The sequence below is a fragment of the Marmota flaviventris genome, chromosome 17 (genome assembly GCF_047511675.1).
Source record: "Marmota flaviventris isolate mMarFla1 chromosome 17, mMarFla1.hap1, whole genome shotgun sequence".
Lineage (NCBI taxonomy): Eukaryota > Metazoa > Chordata > Mammalia > Rodentia > Sciuridae > Marmota > Marmota flaviventris.
Window position 1 is genome coordinate 11138694 of NC_092514.1, and position 19151 is coordinate 11157844.

Below are 19151 nucleotides of genomic sequence, written 5' to 3' on the forward strand. Positions count from 1 at the left end.
GATCATGCTGGTGTCCCTTAAAGGCTGGCTCTGAAGAACGAGGTGACTCAAGGCCAGAGGGGACACAGACTGTGACATTTTATATTCCTTTCTGTTGAACACTTCCCAGCACGTGCTGTGAGGGCATCTGCCTCCTACTTGGAGGTGACAAGGGCGCTGTTTCCCAGCTGTTGCTTGACCCTGTGGCTTGGTAGCAATGGCTGCCCGAGCCTCAGATGTCCGCGAGCTTCCTGCCACCAGCATGTCCCCAACCACCAGCACAATGGCGACACTGGTGACAGCGACTCTCTTCCCTGCGTCTTTGCTCAGGAGCTGCGGTGTAGCCTCCTGCAGGACCTGCAGTCCACACCAGCGGGTGCACACGGGGACAGAGGGTGGGACTTGTGACTTCCTGCAGTTCTCCACCTTCTGAAAAGAGGGTTGTCTAGTGTCAGCTGAGGCCCGGGGGCAGGGACACTGTCCTAGCGTCAGGACGCTCTCTCCAGAGGGTGGGCGCAGATGTAGGTCCGCTTCTCGAGGATCTCCCTGGACACTTTCTTAATTTGCTCATCCAAGTTCTCTGGAGCATCTGGGAGGGAAGAGAGGGACGGGGTGACCCTCCTTCTGCCCTGTGACGACACAAACAGGGCTGGGGGGCGGTGTTCTCAACCCCCCACTGTGCAGCTCAGGGGAGGGGGAGAGGCTTCTTGCTGAATTAAAAAGGGCTCGTCCCAGTCTCTTTTTTTGGTACTGGGGACTGAACCCAGGGGCCCTTGACCCCTGAGCCACCTCCACAGCCCTATTTCTATTTTATTGAGAGACAGGGTCTCCCTGAGTTGCTTGGGGCCTTGCTTTGGCTGAGGCTGGCCTCCACCTTGCAATCCTCCTGCCTCAGCCTCCTGAGCTGCTGGGGTGACAGGTGTGGGCCACCGTACTTGGCTTATCCTATTTAAAATGCCCAGACTGTAAGGGGCTAGGAGTGGGGAGAGGATCCTGATCAGGAAATGGCCAAATGGAGGTGAAACCGTTTCAACCACCTTCTGTCACATATGGCAGCCCTATGGTGAGCCTGGCCAGACCCCAGCACCAGGGACCACTAGATGTCACTGGCCAATGTCCTCACCATCGACAACAGACCTGGGCTCGGCACTGATGCCGATCCAGAGCCTGCAGCCAACAGGACCATGAGGGTCGGAGGAGACCCTGAGTGACACATTCCACGCTGTGGCCCAGGTGGAGGGAGGTGGCCAGGCACTCAGGGCAGCAGGCACCAAGGGGCATCTCCGAGGGTGGAGGCCTGTATAAAGCTATGTCCTCGTGACCTCCTCTGGGCAGGTGCCAGGACAGGGCTGGGCACTGTGGCGGGTGTGTCTCAGCCGGTCTCTAGATGGCAGGAGGCCATGGGGGCAGACCAGGCCTGGAACCCGTCCTGTCCCCACTTACACTTGTCTAGCTGCGACAGGCTGAAGAGGTTCTGGACGTAGGCCTCCGTGCAGAACATGTTGGCTAAGAGGATCTGTGGGGGCCGGGGTCAGAGAGGACAGCTGCTCAGGGCCCTGGAGCTGACCCAGCCCTTGGCCCAGTGGGCCCACAGGCCTGGCTCAGGACTTCAGTGACCCCTAGCCACTCTGTCCCCTAGCGCGGGCTCCTCAGCCTCTGAGATGTGCGCTCCCTCTCCCGTGAGGTGGACGGCCACCCCGCTGACCATTCTGCCCGTGCCCTGGGCCAGCGCACACGTGGCACGCAGGTGGACCGGTCACTTCGCCCCTTTCTTCTCTCAGGTAGGGGACCAAAGACGGCACATGGCCGGTTTCCTGGGCGGCAAGGACTGTCCTGTGGCCACAGTATGGCAAACCTGCCCAGCCTCCCGAGTGGCACCCTGGTGCGCCTCAGAACCTCGGCCTCTTCCAGTGACTGCCTGCACGCGCCATGGGCCCTAGCTCACCCGGCCCTCCTGTCCCAGAAGTCCTTGGTGGGGCTGCATCACCCGGGCCTGGGCTTCCCCAGCCACCAGCTTTATTAAAGTGCAGCAGGACCAAAGGCCTGGCTCACAAGTCCCAGCCCCACGTCTCCCTGCGGCTGCCACCTGCGCATGTTCTGTCCCCAAGACGAGCTGCTGGACTGTCCAGCCTGGCTCGCTGCATGGGGCCAGGGCGGGCTCACCTCGTGGTCGTGGTTCCGGAGTCCGATGCGGATGGAGCGGCTGGCCCGAGACAGCACGGCCACCCTGCCATACAGGTTGAGGACGTTGGCCACCCGCTTCAGCACCAGCTGCTCCTCCACGACAGTCTGCGGACGAGGCTCAGCGTGGAGACCAGCCACCTGGTCCCCTGGCCCTGCCCCCCGGACACACCTCTCTTTTTTTCGGTCCCAGGGATTGAACACAGGGACACTTGACCCCTGAGCCCTGTCCCCAGCCCCTTTTATATTTTATTTAGACACAGGGTCTCGCTGAGTTGCTCAGGGCATCGATAAGTTGCTGAAGCTGGCCTCCACCTTGCGATCCTCCTGCCTCAGCCTCCTGAGACGCTGGGATGACAGGCGTGGGCCACCCGCCCGGCCTGGTTTTCCCTTCTCTTTGTCCTGTCTGCACTTGGGCAGGTGTAAGGCAAGCCCAGGTCCCAGGGCTCGGTGTGCTCAGGTCACCTTCAGGAGCACGTGGGGGTCACCCTGTGGACTCAGGCCAGGCAGACAGCCTGTCCCCTCCCCTCATTCCAGGGGGCCTGTCTCCATCTAGAAGGTACCCTGAGAAAACACACCCAGCAGGCGTTCCCAGGTGCAGGCGAAGCCAGCTGACTGCCCCTGTTCAGAGTGACCAAGGTGTCTGTCCCAGGCATAGTCCCAAAGGTGGCCGCTGGCCACAAGGCTGGCTGTGTCCCTGGCCGACAGGGCCTGCTCACCTTTTTCCAAACCGAAGCAGCAGATTCTCCAAGGCGCGGCCAAAGTAGTACACGTTCTCCTCGAGTTTGTTGGCACTCTCCTGTGGCCACAGGACAGGGCAAGGCTGGGCGCCCATTCCCCACTGGGCCCAGTCCTGTCCCATGTGACAGCACACAGCCCAGCGCTCCGGGTCCCACGGGGCACTAGCAGGAACCTCCTCCCCTGCAGGAACCCAGAGCCTAGCGCACCCTCCGCATGGGACCCTGTGGCTGGGCGTCCCCACAGTGGATCCACTTGCTGGGCCTACTCACCCCGAGGCTGGGGTGGACCACTCCAAGGTTGCCAGTCAGCCCCAGGTCCACGGTTCGGCCCAGAGAGTCCTAAATCCTCCGGCCAACATTTAAGTTCACTGCAGGGAGTTCAGGGTCCTAGGACTTGAGCCCTGACACAGGCTCCTGCTGGCACCAACAGAGCCCCCCACGCACCCCAGGGCCCTGTCGCCCACCCCAGCAAGACATGAAAGGCTCCTGGGCCCAGGGTGACTCTGGGCCTGCAGAGGGCAGCCGGGCCCCTCATGGGGCCTGTGCCTGTGGCATCTTCCCCGAGGAGGTCCCCCAGCGAAGGAGGCTGCCAAGTGCTATCTGCAGCCTGGACTCGGGCTTCATAGGACTCTAAAGGCTGCCACCTGGGACCAGGGCAAGATGGGGCAGGAAAGGTGACAGCAGAGGAACTGGCCTCTTGCTGGCTTTGAGGACAGACTCTCTCCTCAGTTTCTGAAATGTTGGCCACCCCCGGGGTGGTGACGGGGCTGCCTGTTGGAGGCGGATGGTGCTTGGGGACCGAGGGCTGTGTGACCCTAGGGCAGGCCTCTGTCCCCCGACTGGAGGACCGGCCCCGGCCTGGCTTCCTCGGTCCCGCAAGGCTGTCCCAGAACCGGGCAGCCCTTCCCTCTGCTCTCTGCTGGCCAGGCAGGGCCCTAGAAGCCACCATGGGAATGTCACCTACTGGATCCTCGCGGTGAGGATGTGGCCAGCGTGCTGCAGGCCCGTCAGGGCGATGAACATCCGGAGAATCTCGTTGGTCCCCTGTGGTCAGCGGGATGGAGGTCACCAGCTGTGCCAGGAGGTGGCCCAGCAGGGCTCCGGGGTTGGCAGGCCAGGCAGCGCCCACCGCCCGCAGCAGCGGCTTCCACCTCGCTGGCACCCCGAGCAGGGGACAGGAGGCAGGTGCACAGGGAGGTGCCCATGGCAGACAGTTGGCATGACCTCTCGAGGGGACCAGCGCCTCCCCTGGCCAGCCTCGCGGGGTCACCAGACTCCGTGACCAAAATACCCCAGCTCTCCCCAGTGCTGGGGGCACAGGAAGAACTGGACACAAGGGACACAAGTCCGCTGGCTCTGGGCTGAGGCCAGACTCCTCAGGGAGGCTGCTGACGGCTGGGTGCCACCTTTGTGCCAGGGTCCCTCCTGGCGGGCACAGCCCTGGCCTGGGGTATCCTTGGCCCTGGGAGAGTCCCTGGATCCTCCCACCCGCGACCCTCAACAGCGCCAGACCTCGGTCATCAGAAGGGTCTCCTTTTTTACCTCAGTTATCACGCCCCCCCTGTCCCTGACCCCTTTCCCAACGCCACCATCTGAGCCAGGCCACGGGGGGAGGTGTGGCTGGTGCTTCTAGAAAGATCTCCTTGCTCTCTCTCGCTCTCTCCACCACCCGGGCTCGCCCTAAAGGTCCTGGGTGGGCCTGGCACATTCTATTTCCCTGTTTCTTGGCCCAAACTGCCCCTCTCTAACCCTCATAAGGCCACCTTGTCCCCAAGGGCCAAGGGTACCTGCTTCACAGGACCCAGCTCGCCAGGAGGACACGTCTTGCACTGCACGGGGACCACGCACCCTCCTCGGGCATCCGGGGGCACCAAGGTTGACTCTGGCCTGGCCCTGTCTGGTGGTCACTAAGCTGACCCTAGAGCTGGGACCGGAGCCCAGGTCTCCACAAAGTGTCTGTCCCACACCATGTGTTGGAGGGAGCTTGGCGAAGACCCACAAAGAGGTCCCAAGGGACCCTGGGCTCAGGCCTGAGCCGGCTGCTCGGCCTCCCCCAGCCTCTACCCTGGGCCACGCGGAGCTAGGAGGTTCCACAGGAGGCCACGGCCTGTCCTGGGCCCTGTGGCTGTGCCCTCGGTAGCACTTCCCAGGTCCAAGGAGGCAGCGAGGGGGGAGGGGGTGCAAGCAGGGCTCCCGGGGACACAGCTGGACGGGTCTCACCTCGAAGATGAGGAGGATGCGGGCGTCACGCAGCATGCGCTCATAGGGGTAGTCCTTCATGTACCCCAAGCCCCCCAGGATCTGCAGCACCTCGCTGACGCATTGCCAGGCACTCTCGGAGCTGAACACCTGCCACAGACCAGGGTGAGATCAGCACAGGGGCTCTTGGGGCCAAGTCCCTCCACGAGGACGTGGGCCTGGGGGAGCTGTGGCTGGGGAGGGCTGGGAGGCTCTGTTGGCAGAACTGGGACTTGAGGACGAGACTAACCCCAGGAAGAAGTCACCAGGTGACCATAGGCAAGGCCTTCGGCAAGTCCTGGGACACAGTGACCAGCTCCCTCCAGGACCTCACATCCCTCTACAGCCTTCCTCCACCCCTTCCCCTCCTGGTCGCCTCCTGGGCTTTCAAGAACCACACAGGGCTAGGTGCTGGGTCACACGCCTATAATCTCAGCACTCAGGAGGCTGAGGCAGGAGGATCGCAAGGTGGAGGCCAGCCTCAGCCACTTAGGCCCTAAGCAACTCAGCGAGACCCTGTCTCTAAATAAAATAGAAAAAGGGCTGGGGACGGGGCTCAGTTGGTTTAATCCCCAGGACCACCCCCCCACACACACCCTAAAGAAGAGCTCAATTAATTCCAGAGACCAGGGCCTTGTACCTGCTGGGCCACCCACCCAGCCTGCCTGCCATCTGCCATCTTGTTTATTATAGCTAAAAATGACACTCTCCAAACAAAAGCATCGGGAAACTCTGGGATCTACCTTATCGAACATTCCAGAAAAAACATTCTGATACCACCAAGAAGCCCATGAGCTCAAAATAAAAGACGCCCTTCTCAGGAGAGCCCGGCTGCTGTTTTATGTACCCTCATGTGAGGTCATGACGGCTGTGCTGGCTCCTGTGGCTCCAGGCCACCAAGGGCCAGGCAGAGGTCAGCACCCTGGGACACTGTTTACTGCAGCTCCAGCCGCACCCTAGGGCCGTCCTCCTTACCCCTGGAGAGCTTCCCACAGGGCCACAGCATCAGGGCTGGACCAAGGACGATCTGACCTATAGACTACAGAGAGACCGGAAGTGGGGGTGACACTGTGGGGTGCAGGAAAGGGGCCGCCCTCGGTAGCTCTCGTGCCAGCTCTGGGCCGTGACGGGGTTACCTTCACCATGGCTGCCTCCACGGAGCAGTCAGGCGCTCGGGCTGGTCGAGCATGCCCGCCGCGAGGTAGGCCATGCTTTCCATGACGTAAGCCTTCTGAGCCATCAGGGCGAATTCTCCTGGAAGGTTCAGAAAGACACAATCAGGAAGCAATCTGAGGGTGGGCTGGGGCGCAGGGTGCTGGCCTAGCATGTGCGAGGCCCTGGGTTCCATCCTCAGCACCACAAAAAAGAAAAAAAAAAAAAATGCCATCTGATCTAGGTGCACTGGCGCGCACCTGTCATCCCAGTAGCTTGGGAGGCTGAGGCAGGAGGATCGTAAGGTGGAGGCCAGCCTCAGCCACATAGTGAGGCCCTGAGCAACTCAGCAAGACCCTGGCTCTAAATAAGATATAAAAAAGGCTGGGGATGGGGCTCAGAGGTTGAGTGACCCTGGGTTCCATCCCTGGCACCCCCCCACCAAAAAATAAATAATAAAAGAATCAAATTGGCTGACACCAGATGCCCCAAAAGTCAGAGCCCCACTTCCAGCATCTGGGTCAGAGACAGGAGACTGCTCCTCCTGGGTCTGTAGACAGTGGGCACAGGGGACCGACATGGGTTTTAGTCCTGGCACTGCTCATGTGGGAGCCTGGCCAAGCCCCACCCAACTCTGCCTCCCCCGAGTGGCTGTGATGAGGTAACCAGGGGGTAGGCAGGGGGTGCCCAGCCAAAGCCAGGTCCACTGAGCACCCCATTCTGTGGGAGGGGCCCACTGCCACCACAGGTGCTTGGGACTAAAGCAAGAGAGCCTGGCTTGAAACCTGGGCCCGGGCCCAAGGGGTGTGGCTGTGAATAGGGGGGTTCTAGGGACAGTGGAGTGACAAGCCAGCTCCCAGCCAGACAGCCCCGCCTGTTCTCTGAAAGCTCCCACTGAGCCGGGCTTAGGGCCCCCATCTGTGTCCCAGTGACTCAGGAGGCTGAGGCAGGAGGATGGCAGGTTTGAGCCCAGCCTCAGCCACTGAGTGAGGCCCTGTCTTGAGTCCCCTGATGCTCCAGGGGTATGTGGAGGCCTGCCCGGGCAAGGTGGTCTCCAGGTGTCCACATAGGGACAGACTCACGGGCCCAGGCAGGTCGCTGGCCAACAGAAGAAGAGGGACACGGGGAACGCGGAGGCTCCTAGGCCAGAGTGGGGAAAGCAGGACCAGACAGTGCCACCAAGGGTCCCGGCCCTGACTTACCTACCAATCAGTTTCTTGAGCATCCCGGCCACCACGCTGCCCACGCTGAAGTGCCCGCTGTTGAGGATGTTCATGGCCACCCGGCGGGAGCAGGCAGTGAGGGAGGAGGGGACAGACCACTCCAACCTGTTTCCCAAAGAGGGTTCTTCTTTTTATGGCAAGGGGGGCTCTCGACCCCTGTGCCCCGTCCCCAGCCCGATTTTGTACTTTATTTAGAGACAGGGTCTCGCTGAGTTGCTGAAGGTCTCATTTTTGCTGAGGCTGGCCTCCACCTTGAGATCCTCCTGCCTCAGCCTCCCGAGTAGCTGGGATGACAGGCTGCGCCACCGCGCCTGGCCCCAGCACTATGATTTAAAAACAAAAGTTGCCATGGTGATTGGTGAAAAACGATTGCTTTAATATGCAGAGGAAAAGAGACTTCTAACATTTTTCTGGGTTACTAGTGTGCTTGCTGCCCTCAGCCTGAACATGAAACGGAATGGCACACTCCAGTGAATCCAGAGGTCTCAGTGTGACCGAAGGCCAGGTGACGTGAGCGGCTGCTGGGAGGGCTCTTTCCTCTTGGGTGGTCAAAAGGTTATATCAATAGAAGCAGCAGCCAAGTGACAGGGAGGGGCTGTTCAAAAACGGACTGAAGAACATAGCTGTAAACATAGGAGGAGGCCAGGGCGGGGGCACACCAGCAGCTCAGGAGGCTGAGGCAGGAGGATCGCAAGGTGGAGGCCAGCCTCAGCGACTTAACAAGCCCCTAAGCAACTCAGCGAGACCCTATCTCTAAATAAAATATAAAAAGTTCTGAGGACGGGGCTCAGGGGTCGAGGGCTCCTGAGTTCAATCCCTGGTACCCTTCCCCCCAAAAATAAAAAAATAAAAATAAGGACAGTCTTATCAGGAATGTGACAACATCAGAGTGTGAAAACACTGTGCAGCACAAGGGTCCCATCCACGTACCCAAAAAAAAGATTGTCATGACTCACTGATGAGTGGAATACACAGGCTGTAATATGCGACACACAAACTACGTAAGTGACATGCGTGACTTCAAGATCTAGAACGCAATGACACTGTGAAGGCAGGCAACTCTGGGAGTGGGCATCCCAGGCTTTCACCCGGGCTGTGTAAGTGACCACCTGCACTGCCATCTTTCTCGTCTCTGTCCTGTGATCCCTGAGCAGACTCCTCTGTCAGGAACCTGATTCTCGTAACAGCAGGCAGTGAGTGCAGGGGGCTGGGGTAGAGCTAAGTGGTGGAGCCTGCTTAGGTGAGGCCCTGGGCTCAGGCCCCAGCACCTTGAATAGAATTGGGTGGAATGGAAAAGAAAAGGGCAAAGGATTTGAAGAGAGATTTCTTCAAAGACTAGCTACAGATAAAGAAAGTGTGGTCCAGATACACAGTGGAATATTACACAGCCTTAAAGAAGAATGAAATGGTGGCATTTGCTGGAAAATGGATGGACCTGGAGACTATCTTGGCAAAATAAGCCAATCCCCCAAAAAACAGGGGTGAATGTTTCCTTTGATATGTGGTTGCTGATTCACAATAAGGTGGGGGGCATTAGGGAAGAAGAGAGGTGTTCTGGGTCAGGTGGAGGGGAGTGAAGGGAGGGGAGGGGATCTGGGGGTAGAAAGGAGAGCAGAATGAATTGGACATCGTCACCTTCTGTGGCTACATGACTACATGACCAATGTGAGCCTACATCATGGACACCCAGAGGAATGAGACATCATGCTCCATTTACCTGCTGTCACGGGTCACTAATTTTTAGAACAGAAATGAGAAGACCACATAGAGACGGCTGTGAGCCCGCAGAAAGACGCTGAGCAGAACTGGTCATGAAGACTGAAAACTTAACCCCACTGAGATCCCACTCGACACCCACAGGATGGGTCTTCATTATTGGATTGGCATCAGCAACAAGGACCCAGCTTTTGACAACAATCCCAGCGGCTTAGGAGGCTGAGGCAGGAGGATCCCAAGTTGGAGGCCAGCCTCAGCAAAAGCGAGGCCCTGAGCAACTCAGCGAGACCCTGTCTCTCGATAAAATACAGAATAGAGTTGGGATGGGGCTCAGGGGCCCCTGGATTCAATCCCTGGGACCCCTCAAAAAAACACCCCCTACTGTGTGATTCCACTTTTAGGAAACGTTCAGAACTGACAGATGCCCTGAAGCGCACAGTCAAGAGGTAGTTCCCGGAGCACAGGGGAAAGGTGGGGCCCAAGACATGGCATCACTCTGGATGACATCACTCTGGTGTCCTGCAGTCAGAGGGGACGGCTGCGCAGCGTTGTGAGTACGCTGAAGACAACAGACGTGTGTCTTACGGTGGCCAATTTGAGGTCATGGGAATTGTTTCTTAATAAAAGAAGAAATCCAAACACTCGGGGCTGGGACTCCAGATTAAGGGCTGTGTGTTAGCTTCTCTGGAGCTCAGTGGGGACAGGAGTCACTTCCCTTTCTCAGGATAATGGAGGCCTTGTGAGGAAGGAAGTCCAGGGCTAAGCAAAGACTCCTTTATCTGGGTTTGACTGGTCACCCATTTTGTTTTTTTTTTTTTGGTCCCAGGGATTGAACCCAGAGTCACTTAACCCCTGAGCCCCGTCCCCAGCCCTTTTTATATTCTATTTAGAGACAGGGTCTCACTGAGTTGCTTAGGGCCTCACTAAGTGGCTGAGGCTGGCCTCCACCTTGCGATCCTCCTGCCTCAGCCTCCTGAGCTGCTGGGATGACAGATGTGCACCACCGTGCCCAGGTTGATTCATGTTGCTGACATGCCAGATAGTCACACCCAGTCACAGGTCAAGCATAGTCCGGTCTGCTAGGAGCAGGGACAGATAGAAAGTGGGACCACCACGTGGGGCTCAGCCAGCTACTCACCTTAAAGCCACCTCCAACTTCTCCAAGGACATTTTCCACGGGGACTTTGGTGTTTTCAAAATGGACCTCGCAAGCTGAAATATGAAATGTAAGACTTTAGCAGACAAATACAAACCTCTGTCCCCCGGACCCCAGGCATGTGGTGCACTCATTCTGTTATGGTCTGGATCAATCAACACAATTGATAAGTTATTGATTATAGATTAAAAACTATGGATTAGTAAAACAGTAAGTAGAGCCATAGTGACTCCATCTTTGTTTTTAAGAATTATTAAAAATTTGTGGCTGGAGTTGTGGCTCAGTGGCAGAGAGCTTGCCTACATGTAGGGGGCACTGGGTTCGATCCTCAGCACCACAAAAATGTCAAATGAAGTTATTGTGTCCACCTAAAACTAAGAAACAAACATTTAAAAAAAATTTTGTTTTTCTGTGCTTCATCCATCTGCAAACATACTTGGACCCAGGATGTGGGGTCCGACTTGCTGTGCTCACTGCTTTTCTGAGCCCTTGAACCCTGGACCTTGGACAACAATCCCAGTGGATCAGGAGGCTGAGGCAGGAGGATCCCAAGTTGGAGGCCAGCCTCAGCAACTCAGCAAGGCCCTAAGCTACTCGGTGAGACCCTGTCTCTAAATAAAATACAAATCCCATGCAATTCGCAGATTCCATAGGATGTGGTTTTCTTCCTTACATACTGGACCACAGACAGCCTGGCACGCTTCTGGGAGAGGCCACTGTGCGTGCCAGAAGTGTCCCTGGCTGGGCAATAAGCTCTCTAACTCGTTTTGGATTCGGGTGTCCCCTGAGCGGTGTCCCTGTGCCATTCAGCACATGCAGGGACAGGACGGGGCAGAGCTCCTGTCTTGGTGGAGTTCAGGTGTTGGTCAGGGAGATGAAACTAGAAACTGCTGGCCCCTGTGGGCAGGACTCTGACTCCCTGACGTCACCTGTGCCACCAGCCTTCTCTCGTGGGCCCTGTTCAATAGCAGCAGCACCACTCACCCTAACTTTTGTGGACATGGGGTCCCCACAGAGCTGGCCCCAGGCAGCCCGACCTCCTTCCTCCCAGGCACCTGCCAGGCTGTCTTTAGAGAGAGAAGGTGGCAGAGGGGACTGGGCGGTGGCTCAGGGGCAGAGCACTTGCCCAGCGTGTGTGAGGCACTGGGGTCGATTCTCAGCACCACACAGAAACAAATAAATAAAGGTCCATCGATAACTAATAAAGATCTTTAAAAAAAATTCTTAACTGGTGCTTTATAATTATACTTCACGCTGGGACTCCCTGTGCCACAGCTGTACATGTGCGTGACATAATTTGCTTCATCTAGGACCTTCCCTCTCCTCCTCCTCCTCCCTCCCCTGATCCACTTGCTCTACTTGATGGATCTCCCTTCTATTATTATTATCATCATTATTTAAGTTACTGCATCATCCATTACACACATAAAAGCAGGACTCAGGCTGGGTGCAGTGGCCCACGCCTGTCATCCCAGCAGCTCAGGAGGCTGAGGCAGGAGGATCACAAGGTGGAGGCCAGCTTCAGCAACTTAGCGAGGCCCTGTCTCTAAATAGTTTTAAAAAGGGCTGGGGACAGGGCTCTGTGGTCAAACTCCCCTGGTGAGCCTCACTGGGCCCTTCATCTCCCTCCAGCTTCCACAGGGGAGAACAAAACTGCACCCTCCGATTTCCTGAGCCCAAAGCCAAGGTCTAGAGGAGCTGAGGCCGAGAGCAGCCCCTTCCTCTACCGCCCGGTTCTGCACCACCGGTCCCCGGCCCCACAGCGACTGTGCGGAGGGCTCCGGTGGAGCTCAGGCTCCCTGGGCCTCAGGCAGGGAGATGCTGTGCGGGATTCTGCCACCTGGAAGGCAGGGTCCCAACAGAGGTGGGCCCAGGAGTGGCCGTGGGAGCATGCGGTCCCCTCCAGGAGGCACACCGAGACCTCAACTAGAAGGAGCAGGAGGACCCCAGGATGGGTGGATGGATGCAGGCCAGCGAAGGACCCCTGCCTCCAGTGAACGGCGCTCAGCAGGGCCAACAGGTAGGCTTGGGAGGGCAGGAGGGGATGCGAGAGGACGGAGGGTCCAGCAAGGAACGAGGGGGTGGCTTGTCCTAGGATTTTACCTACGACATTTTTTCTTTTTGGTACCAGAGATTGAACCCAGGGGTCCTTGACCCCTGAGCCCTGTCCCCAGCCCCATTTTGTATTTTATTTAGAGACAGGGTCTCCCTGAGCTGCTCAGGGCCTCACTGTTGCTGAGGCTGGCCTCCACCCTGCGATCCTCCTGCCTCAGCCTCCCGAGCCTCTCGGATGACAGGTGTGCACCATCGCACTGGCTTACTCAGGACACTGGCTGTCGGCCTTTGTGGTTTCTGTTCCTCTGATGGCCTTATCCCTCTGGAAGCCACCAAAGCTTAACACACAGAGTGGTGCCCAGCCAGTGACTGCAGAATAAATGAGTAATTTCCAGGAGCTCACCTATCACCAGGGAAGTCTTCAATGGCCTTTCTACCAACAATGTTGACTTCATGCCCAAACTATTTATTTGTGACTGGGAACTGAACCCAGGGAGTACTTCATGACCAAGCTGCACCCAAAGTCCTTTTTATTTTGAGACAGAGTCTTGCTAAGTTGCTGGGAGTTAAATGTGGAGGCTGGCCTCAAAGTTGTGATCCTCCCGCCTCAGCCTCTTAACTCAGGTGTGTGCCTCCTTGCCTGGCTACGTAAGTATTTAAATCTTATTTACCTGGATATTTGGACAGACCAGAGGGCCAGACACACACTGTCACATTCATACACACACATAGACACCCACACGACTTACTGTTGGAGCCCCGAATGCCTAATTGATCCTCTGGTTTCCCATTAGTGACTCCACCAAAGTCCCTTTCCACTATGAAAGCTGTCATCTTGTCTTTTACTGAGCCATCGGAACTGACCACCTCAGTCTTGCAAACACAGTGAAAATGTTGGCCAGTCCCCCATTGGTGATCCAGACCTGAGGACAGAGAGCAAGGGGTCCTCAGAGACTCCTCTCGGCTCTACCACCACCTGTGAGGCCCCAACCGAGGCACTTATTTTCATCTTTTTTTTGGCACCAGGGATTGAACCCAGGGGTGCTTGACCCCTGAGCCCTGTCCCCAGCCTTTTTTATATTTTATTTAGAGACAGGTTCTCGCTGAGTTGCTGAGGCTGGCCTCCACCTTGCGATCCTCCTGCCTCAGCCTCCTGAGCTGCTGGGATGACAAGCGTGTGCTTTACTTCGACATTGATTCAAGAGGCATGAGCTAATTTGGGAAATCTGAATGGCAACTAGATAGTAAGAAAGCCATAACGGTATCCCAGCTCTCTGTCTCTTAGGGGTCCGTGTTTGAACTGTGACAGATGCAGTCAAGAGGCCATCTTGATGGAAGAGACCCAGCCAGCTGTGAATGGGTACCTGATGGCCTGTGCTCAGTCAAGGACGGGCACCGTCCAGACCTACGGATGCATGAAATTCTATGCAACTAAGACTTCTGGCTCCGGGCGCAGCTGGTACTCCAGCATCAGGGACACTGTGGCCAGGCCTGGCTGTCACCAGAGGGACAGAGGACCTGTGTAAGCCACTTGAGGACTGAGCACTGCTCCTGAAAAAGGAGGAGCATCCACCTGCTGGGTAGTCACCAGAGGGTCACAGACCTGGGCACAGGAAGAGGCCCAGCGGTGGCAGTGAAGGCGGCCACCGAGACCTGACAGGGCGGGGTGGTGAGGCTGTACCTTGGAGCCATTGAGGACGTAGTGTTTCTTGTCTTCACTTAGCATGGCCCTGGTCTGGATGGAGGCGGTGTCACTCCCGCTGCAGAGACAGAGAGACGTGGGTGAGACGTGGGGAGAAGAACCCTGGGAATACACCAGAGTCGGCCGAGAGCCTGGAAATGGAGGGTCTTAGGAGTTAAGTCCACAGGAGGCGACACAGCCTCTAAACACAGGGTCAGACGATATACAGGGTCAGCTTGGCAAGGTACAGCTTGTCCCACCCCCACGCTGCTGCTGCGACATGAAAGTGCCTCTCAATGTAGGCTATAAGCACATGGCACATTCCAGTAAAATTTTCTTTAAAGCTGGGTGCTGTGGTGCACACCTGTCATCCCAGCAGCTCGGGAGGCTGAGGCAGGAGGATCGCAAGGTGGAGGCCAGCATCAGCAAGTCAGACAGGCCCTGAGCAACTCAGCAAGATCCTGTCTCTGGATGACCATTCCAGGTTCCCCTGTGAAGGGAGGCAGCATTAGGCATAGCCTGATCACAAGACCTCAACTTGAGTCCTACCCAGCCCTGTCCCCATCTAGCTATGTGATGCCCCCCACGGAGCCTCCAGCTCCTAATCTGAAGATGGAGACCCACCGTGCACGCCCCGCGTGTTCTGAAAGGTGCCTGGATGCCCGTATGTGTCCCGAGGGCCAAGGGGGCTGTCAGTAACAAACACCAGGGTGACAGAGGCTGGCGGGTACTTATCTCGTTGGGAAACAGAAATTAGGCAGAGATAAGAGAAGTGGCCAGAGAGCAGCTTCAAGTCTCTGTGAGGCCTCAGGTGGGGACAGAATGAGGTCAGCCACTCCTGATAACAGCCCTCTGTCCCAGGGAGCCCTGGACATGGCCCGTGGCTGTGGGAGTCGGCTCAGGGGAGGGCAGACCTGGCTGGCTCAGTGAGGCAGAAGGTGGCAATGTGCTCCCCGACGCCAGTCTGGGCAGGTACTTGGCCTTCTGTTCTTCGGTGCCAACCAAGATGATTCAAAGAAACGCACAGACATTTTTTATTTGTTCCTTTCGGCCACAAAGGGCAGCAGAGTGTTCTGGGACATACCACACCTACACGGGGGTGTGACTTCCCATTCCTGTGGCTGGACCTGCTGTGGGGTGCCCCTGGTCGTGTGATCCTATGTGAACATGGGAAAGTGACGTCCATTCATTCCCCTGTCTCTCCCAGTCCCCTCCCCTCCCTTCCCTCTACTCCCCTGCATCTCATCTAGTGAACTGCTGTCCACCCTCTTATTGTGGGTCAGCGTCCCCATATCAGAGAGGACACTCAGCCTTTGGTTTTTGGGACTGGCTTATTTCACTCAGCATGATCGTCTCCAGCTCCATCCATTTACCAGCAAATGCCATCATTTCATCCTTCTTTAAGGCTGCGTGATATTCCTCTGGGTATATAGACCACAGTTTCTTTATCCATTCAACTGCTGAAGGACACCTCGGCTGGTCCCGAAGTCTCCAGACTGCTTTCCATAGTGGTGACACCACTGGCACTCCCAGCACTGTGTGCATGAACCTTTCCCCCATATCTTTGCTAACATTATATCACTTGTTTTCCTGACAATCGCCATCCACAGGCTTGTCTTGGCTGTGAAGAGCCGAGAGTGAGTCCTGATGTCCCTCGTGAGGACGATGCTGACGTCCTGCCAGAAAGGACAGCAGGCATCCAGAGCTGACGGCCGTAGGTGGGGGCCGGCTGCCGAGAGGCCCCTCCTGCACCTGCCCCAGGGCAGTGTTTTGGGCTTAGACTCTGGGATCTTCATCCAGACCCTTCCTCTGCATGGCAGGGCGCCCAGGGCCTGGCCTGTCCTCCTCTGAGTCCCCACTTTGTGATCTCCAAGTGGGGGCTGCCCCTCCTAGCTGGTGCTCTAGATAATGGGAGGTGAAGACGTGGGAGGGCTGGGACCATGTGCAGCCAGTGTCCCCAGGGTCCCCTGCTCTCTGGGGAGGGCTGCTGGGCCTGCATCTCTTCCCCTACATGTCTACACGGAGCACAGGGAACCCTCATGGGACTGCCACTGAGACTTGTGTGTCCCTGGGCCTGGCCCAGTGGGGTAAGAAGTCAGATGCACACACAGCGGGGGACAGCCCAGGGAGCCCGCTCCTGGCCCACAGAACATTCCACCTCATTCTCAAAGAAGGGGTCAGAGCTGGGCAGGCAGGACAAGGGTTTAGTATGAAGGGATGACATGAGCAAAGGGCCACTGATACATGGGCCAAGGAGAGGCCACACGTATGGTGACCACGAGTCCCGAGAGTGGCTAGAGCGAGTGGTGTGGAGGTGGACTCACCCTCCAGGACCTCGATGTATCAGGCCCGATGCCCTGCTCACAGGGGCAACCATGACCCTGTACCCTGTCCCCTTCAGAGAGCCCCAGGGAGAAACCCCAGCATCTGACCTTGAGGCCTATGGCTTGGTGTGCTGCTATTGTCACAGTGATGGAGCTGTCTAGGCTGATGATCTCTCCTAGACGAGCGTACATGGTGTTGGAAAGGCCCAGGGCACCTAGGAGGGAGGGAACCATGTTAGTCACAGTTCAGCCCACCTCCTCCCATTAAGGCAAAAGGTTTCACTGCCTTTTACTTCTTTTGAATTACGTAAGTAAAACTGGATCACCATTAAAAAATGGGTACGAGGGCACATTTCTGCAATTCCAGAGGCCCGGGAGGCTGAGGCAGGAGGATCACAAGGTGGAGGCCAGCCTCAGCAACTTAGTGAGGCCCTAAGAGACTCAGCGAGACCCTGTCTCTAAATAAAATATAAAAAAGGCTGGGGCTGGGGCTCCGTGGGAGGGCACTTGCCTAGCAGGTATGAGGCACTGGATTCAATCCTTAGCACCAGGTAAAAATAAATAAATAAAATCAAGTTATACCGCTGAATGCTGATCTGGCCTCAACTTTCACCTTGGTTAGTCTTAGCATGGACCAGCTCTAGGTTAGGGACCAAGAGGAAATTATGGTACAGATTTGACAGCCCCTGTCCTCTGCTGCAGGAAGTAAGGTCTCCCTAGAGACCAGGCAGGGAAGAGAACAGAAAGAGACACTTCCGTGGATTGCTGTGGAAAGTCTAACTCGTGAAACACACTCAACAGTGCATCTCCAAAGGACCCGCTGCAGCCTGGAAATGTGCCTGACCCTTAAAGCACCACCGAGCCCTGTCTCGCCCACACCTGCAGAGCCTCCATTAATGGCTGGTGGAGGCCGCCCCAGCAAGGCCCGGGGACAGGCAGGACGAAGGACCAGGGCCACCATTTGGTCTAGGTGGTGTACCTTCAGAACAGCAGCCTCTCAGGGAAATGCAGAGTGACCCTCATGAGCCACACCAACCAGGGAGGCTCCTCCACTTACCATATTCTTCGGGGACCTGCATTCCAAAGAGACCCAGGCTTTTCAACTTTTCCAGGGTGTCGTCTGGGATTTTCCCCTCCCGGTCAATTTTCTGAGAATCCACTGAGAAAAGAAAACATCTTGATGAAACAAAATATGAGCAAGCCATCTTCATGCAGAGAAAGGGACTCAGAATATTTTTGGCAGAGCATCTAACCCCAGTGCTAGCAGTTTCTCAAAACTGCTCGAAACTTCTAGAAGGATTCTTGAAAATTCTCAAAACTGTCTAGTGATGGTCACATCGAATCACTGACTTGATTTGATGTAGTTTGTAGAATTGTGGTTTAAAGCCATCAGGGCTAGGTGGCTGTCTGCTGACCTGGTCACTGGTCGCCTGGTGCCTTAGCCATGTGAGATGGTGGTCAACTCCATGCTTATGAGATGCAGATGCCTGCACATGCTTGACTCGACTGTCCAGGAGATGGGGAGGCACACAACTCCTGGTGTATGGCTGCAACACTAGGCCAATCCCCCCACCCAGGCAGTGACCGGGGCTCCCTTCACCCCAATGTCCAAAAGCCTCCACGGTGTCACCACAGTCTGCAGGCTGAGCCCCAGCCCCAGCCCTTTTTATATTTTATTTAGAGACAGGGTCTCACTGAATTGCTTAGGGTAAGCTGAGGTTGGCCTCCAATTAGCAATCCTCCTGCCTCAGCCTCCAGTCTGATCAGCATCGATTCATCCATCAACATGCACACCCATGAGGGCAAAAGGGAACAGTCTCTAGCACGGGATTAGAAAGTGTGTCCTTCCTATGTGTTACAGTAATGCTTTTCTGTATGTGTGTCGGAGGGTTACTGGGGATTGACCTCACGGACACTCAAACCCTGAGCCCCGTCCCCAGCCTATTTTGCATTTAACTTAGAGACAGGGTCTCACTGAGCTGCTTAGGACCTTCCTATTGCTGAGGCTGGCTTTTTCCTGCCTCAGCCTCCCCAGCCACTAGGATGACAGGCATGTGTCACAATACCTGGCCTATCAAGAACCCTTTTTTAAAAATTTTTTAGTTGTCAATGAACTTTAGTTTTACGTGGTGCTGAGAATCGAACCCAGTGCCTCACACATGCTAGGCAATGTTCTACCACTGAGCCCCAGCCCCAGCCCCCCATCCAGAATTTTTGGCACAAATTATTCAAGGCCTACATACTAAAAACCCCACGCATAAAACACTAAGAGAAAATAAAATGACCTAAATAAGGGGGAAGATAGGCCAAGATGCCGTACTCTCAGTTCCTCATCACGCTGATTCATGAACTTTATGAAACCCCAGCCAATGCCACAGGCCTGCTGAGAACAGAAGGCTGATTCTAAAACTCCCTGGGAGTCCAAAGGGCCTGGAGTCCACATGACTTCAGAAGACAGCCAAGCTGAAGGGCCAGCACTGCCCAGTTCTGAGCTTATTAGAAGGCCCAGTAAATAGGTCAAGGGGATGTTTGTGGGAACAGGAGAGAATGTAGGATTCAAAACAGACCCACACCTAAATGGTCCATCTAGTTTTGATGGAGGTGTCTGGTTAATTCAATGGGGAAAGAATATTCTTTACAGTAAGCGCAGCTGAACAGTTGGATATTGTCCCATTGTTTCAAAACCCCCAAAAAGTCATCCTCAAA

At 56.1% G+C, this 19151-nt stretch overlaps 1 protein-coding gene across 1 annotated transcript; it reads right to left on the reverse strand.

The window, feature by feature from the left end:
- Positions 1–54: 54 nt before the first annotated feature.
- On the reverse strand, positions 55–17568 carry LOC114079714 (complex I assembly factor ACAD9, mitochondrial-like). Its single transcript, XM_071603424.1, has 12 exons — positions 17503–17568; positions 14122–14200; positions 10368–10441; positions 7493–7618; positions 6275–6392; positions 5121–5249; positions 3865–3944; positions 3171–3268; positions 2880–2959; positions 2143–2268; positions 1423–1495; positions 55–568 (listed from the first exon to the last, which is right to left on the reverse strand). Exons 2-12 carry the CDS (start codon positions 14164–14166, stop codon positions 468–470), a joined length of 1050 nt encoding a protein of 349 aa, XP_071459525.1. The 5' UTR covers positions 14167–14200; positions 17503–17568; the 3' UTR covers positions 55–467.
- Between the last annotated feature and the right edge of the window lie 1583 nt (positions 17569–19151).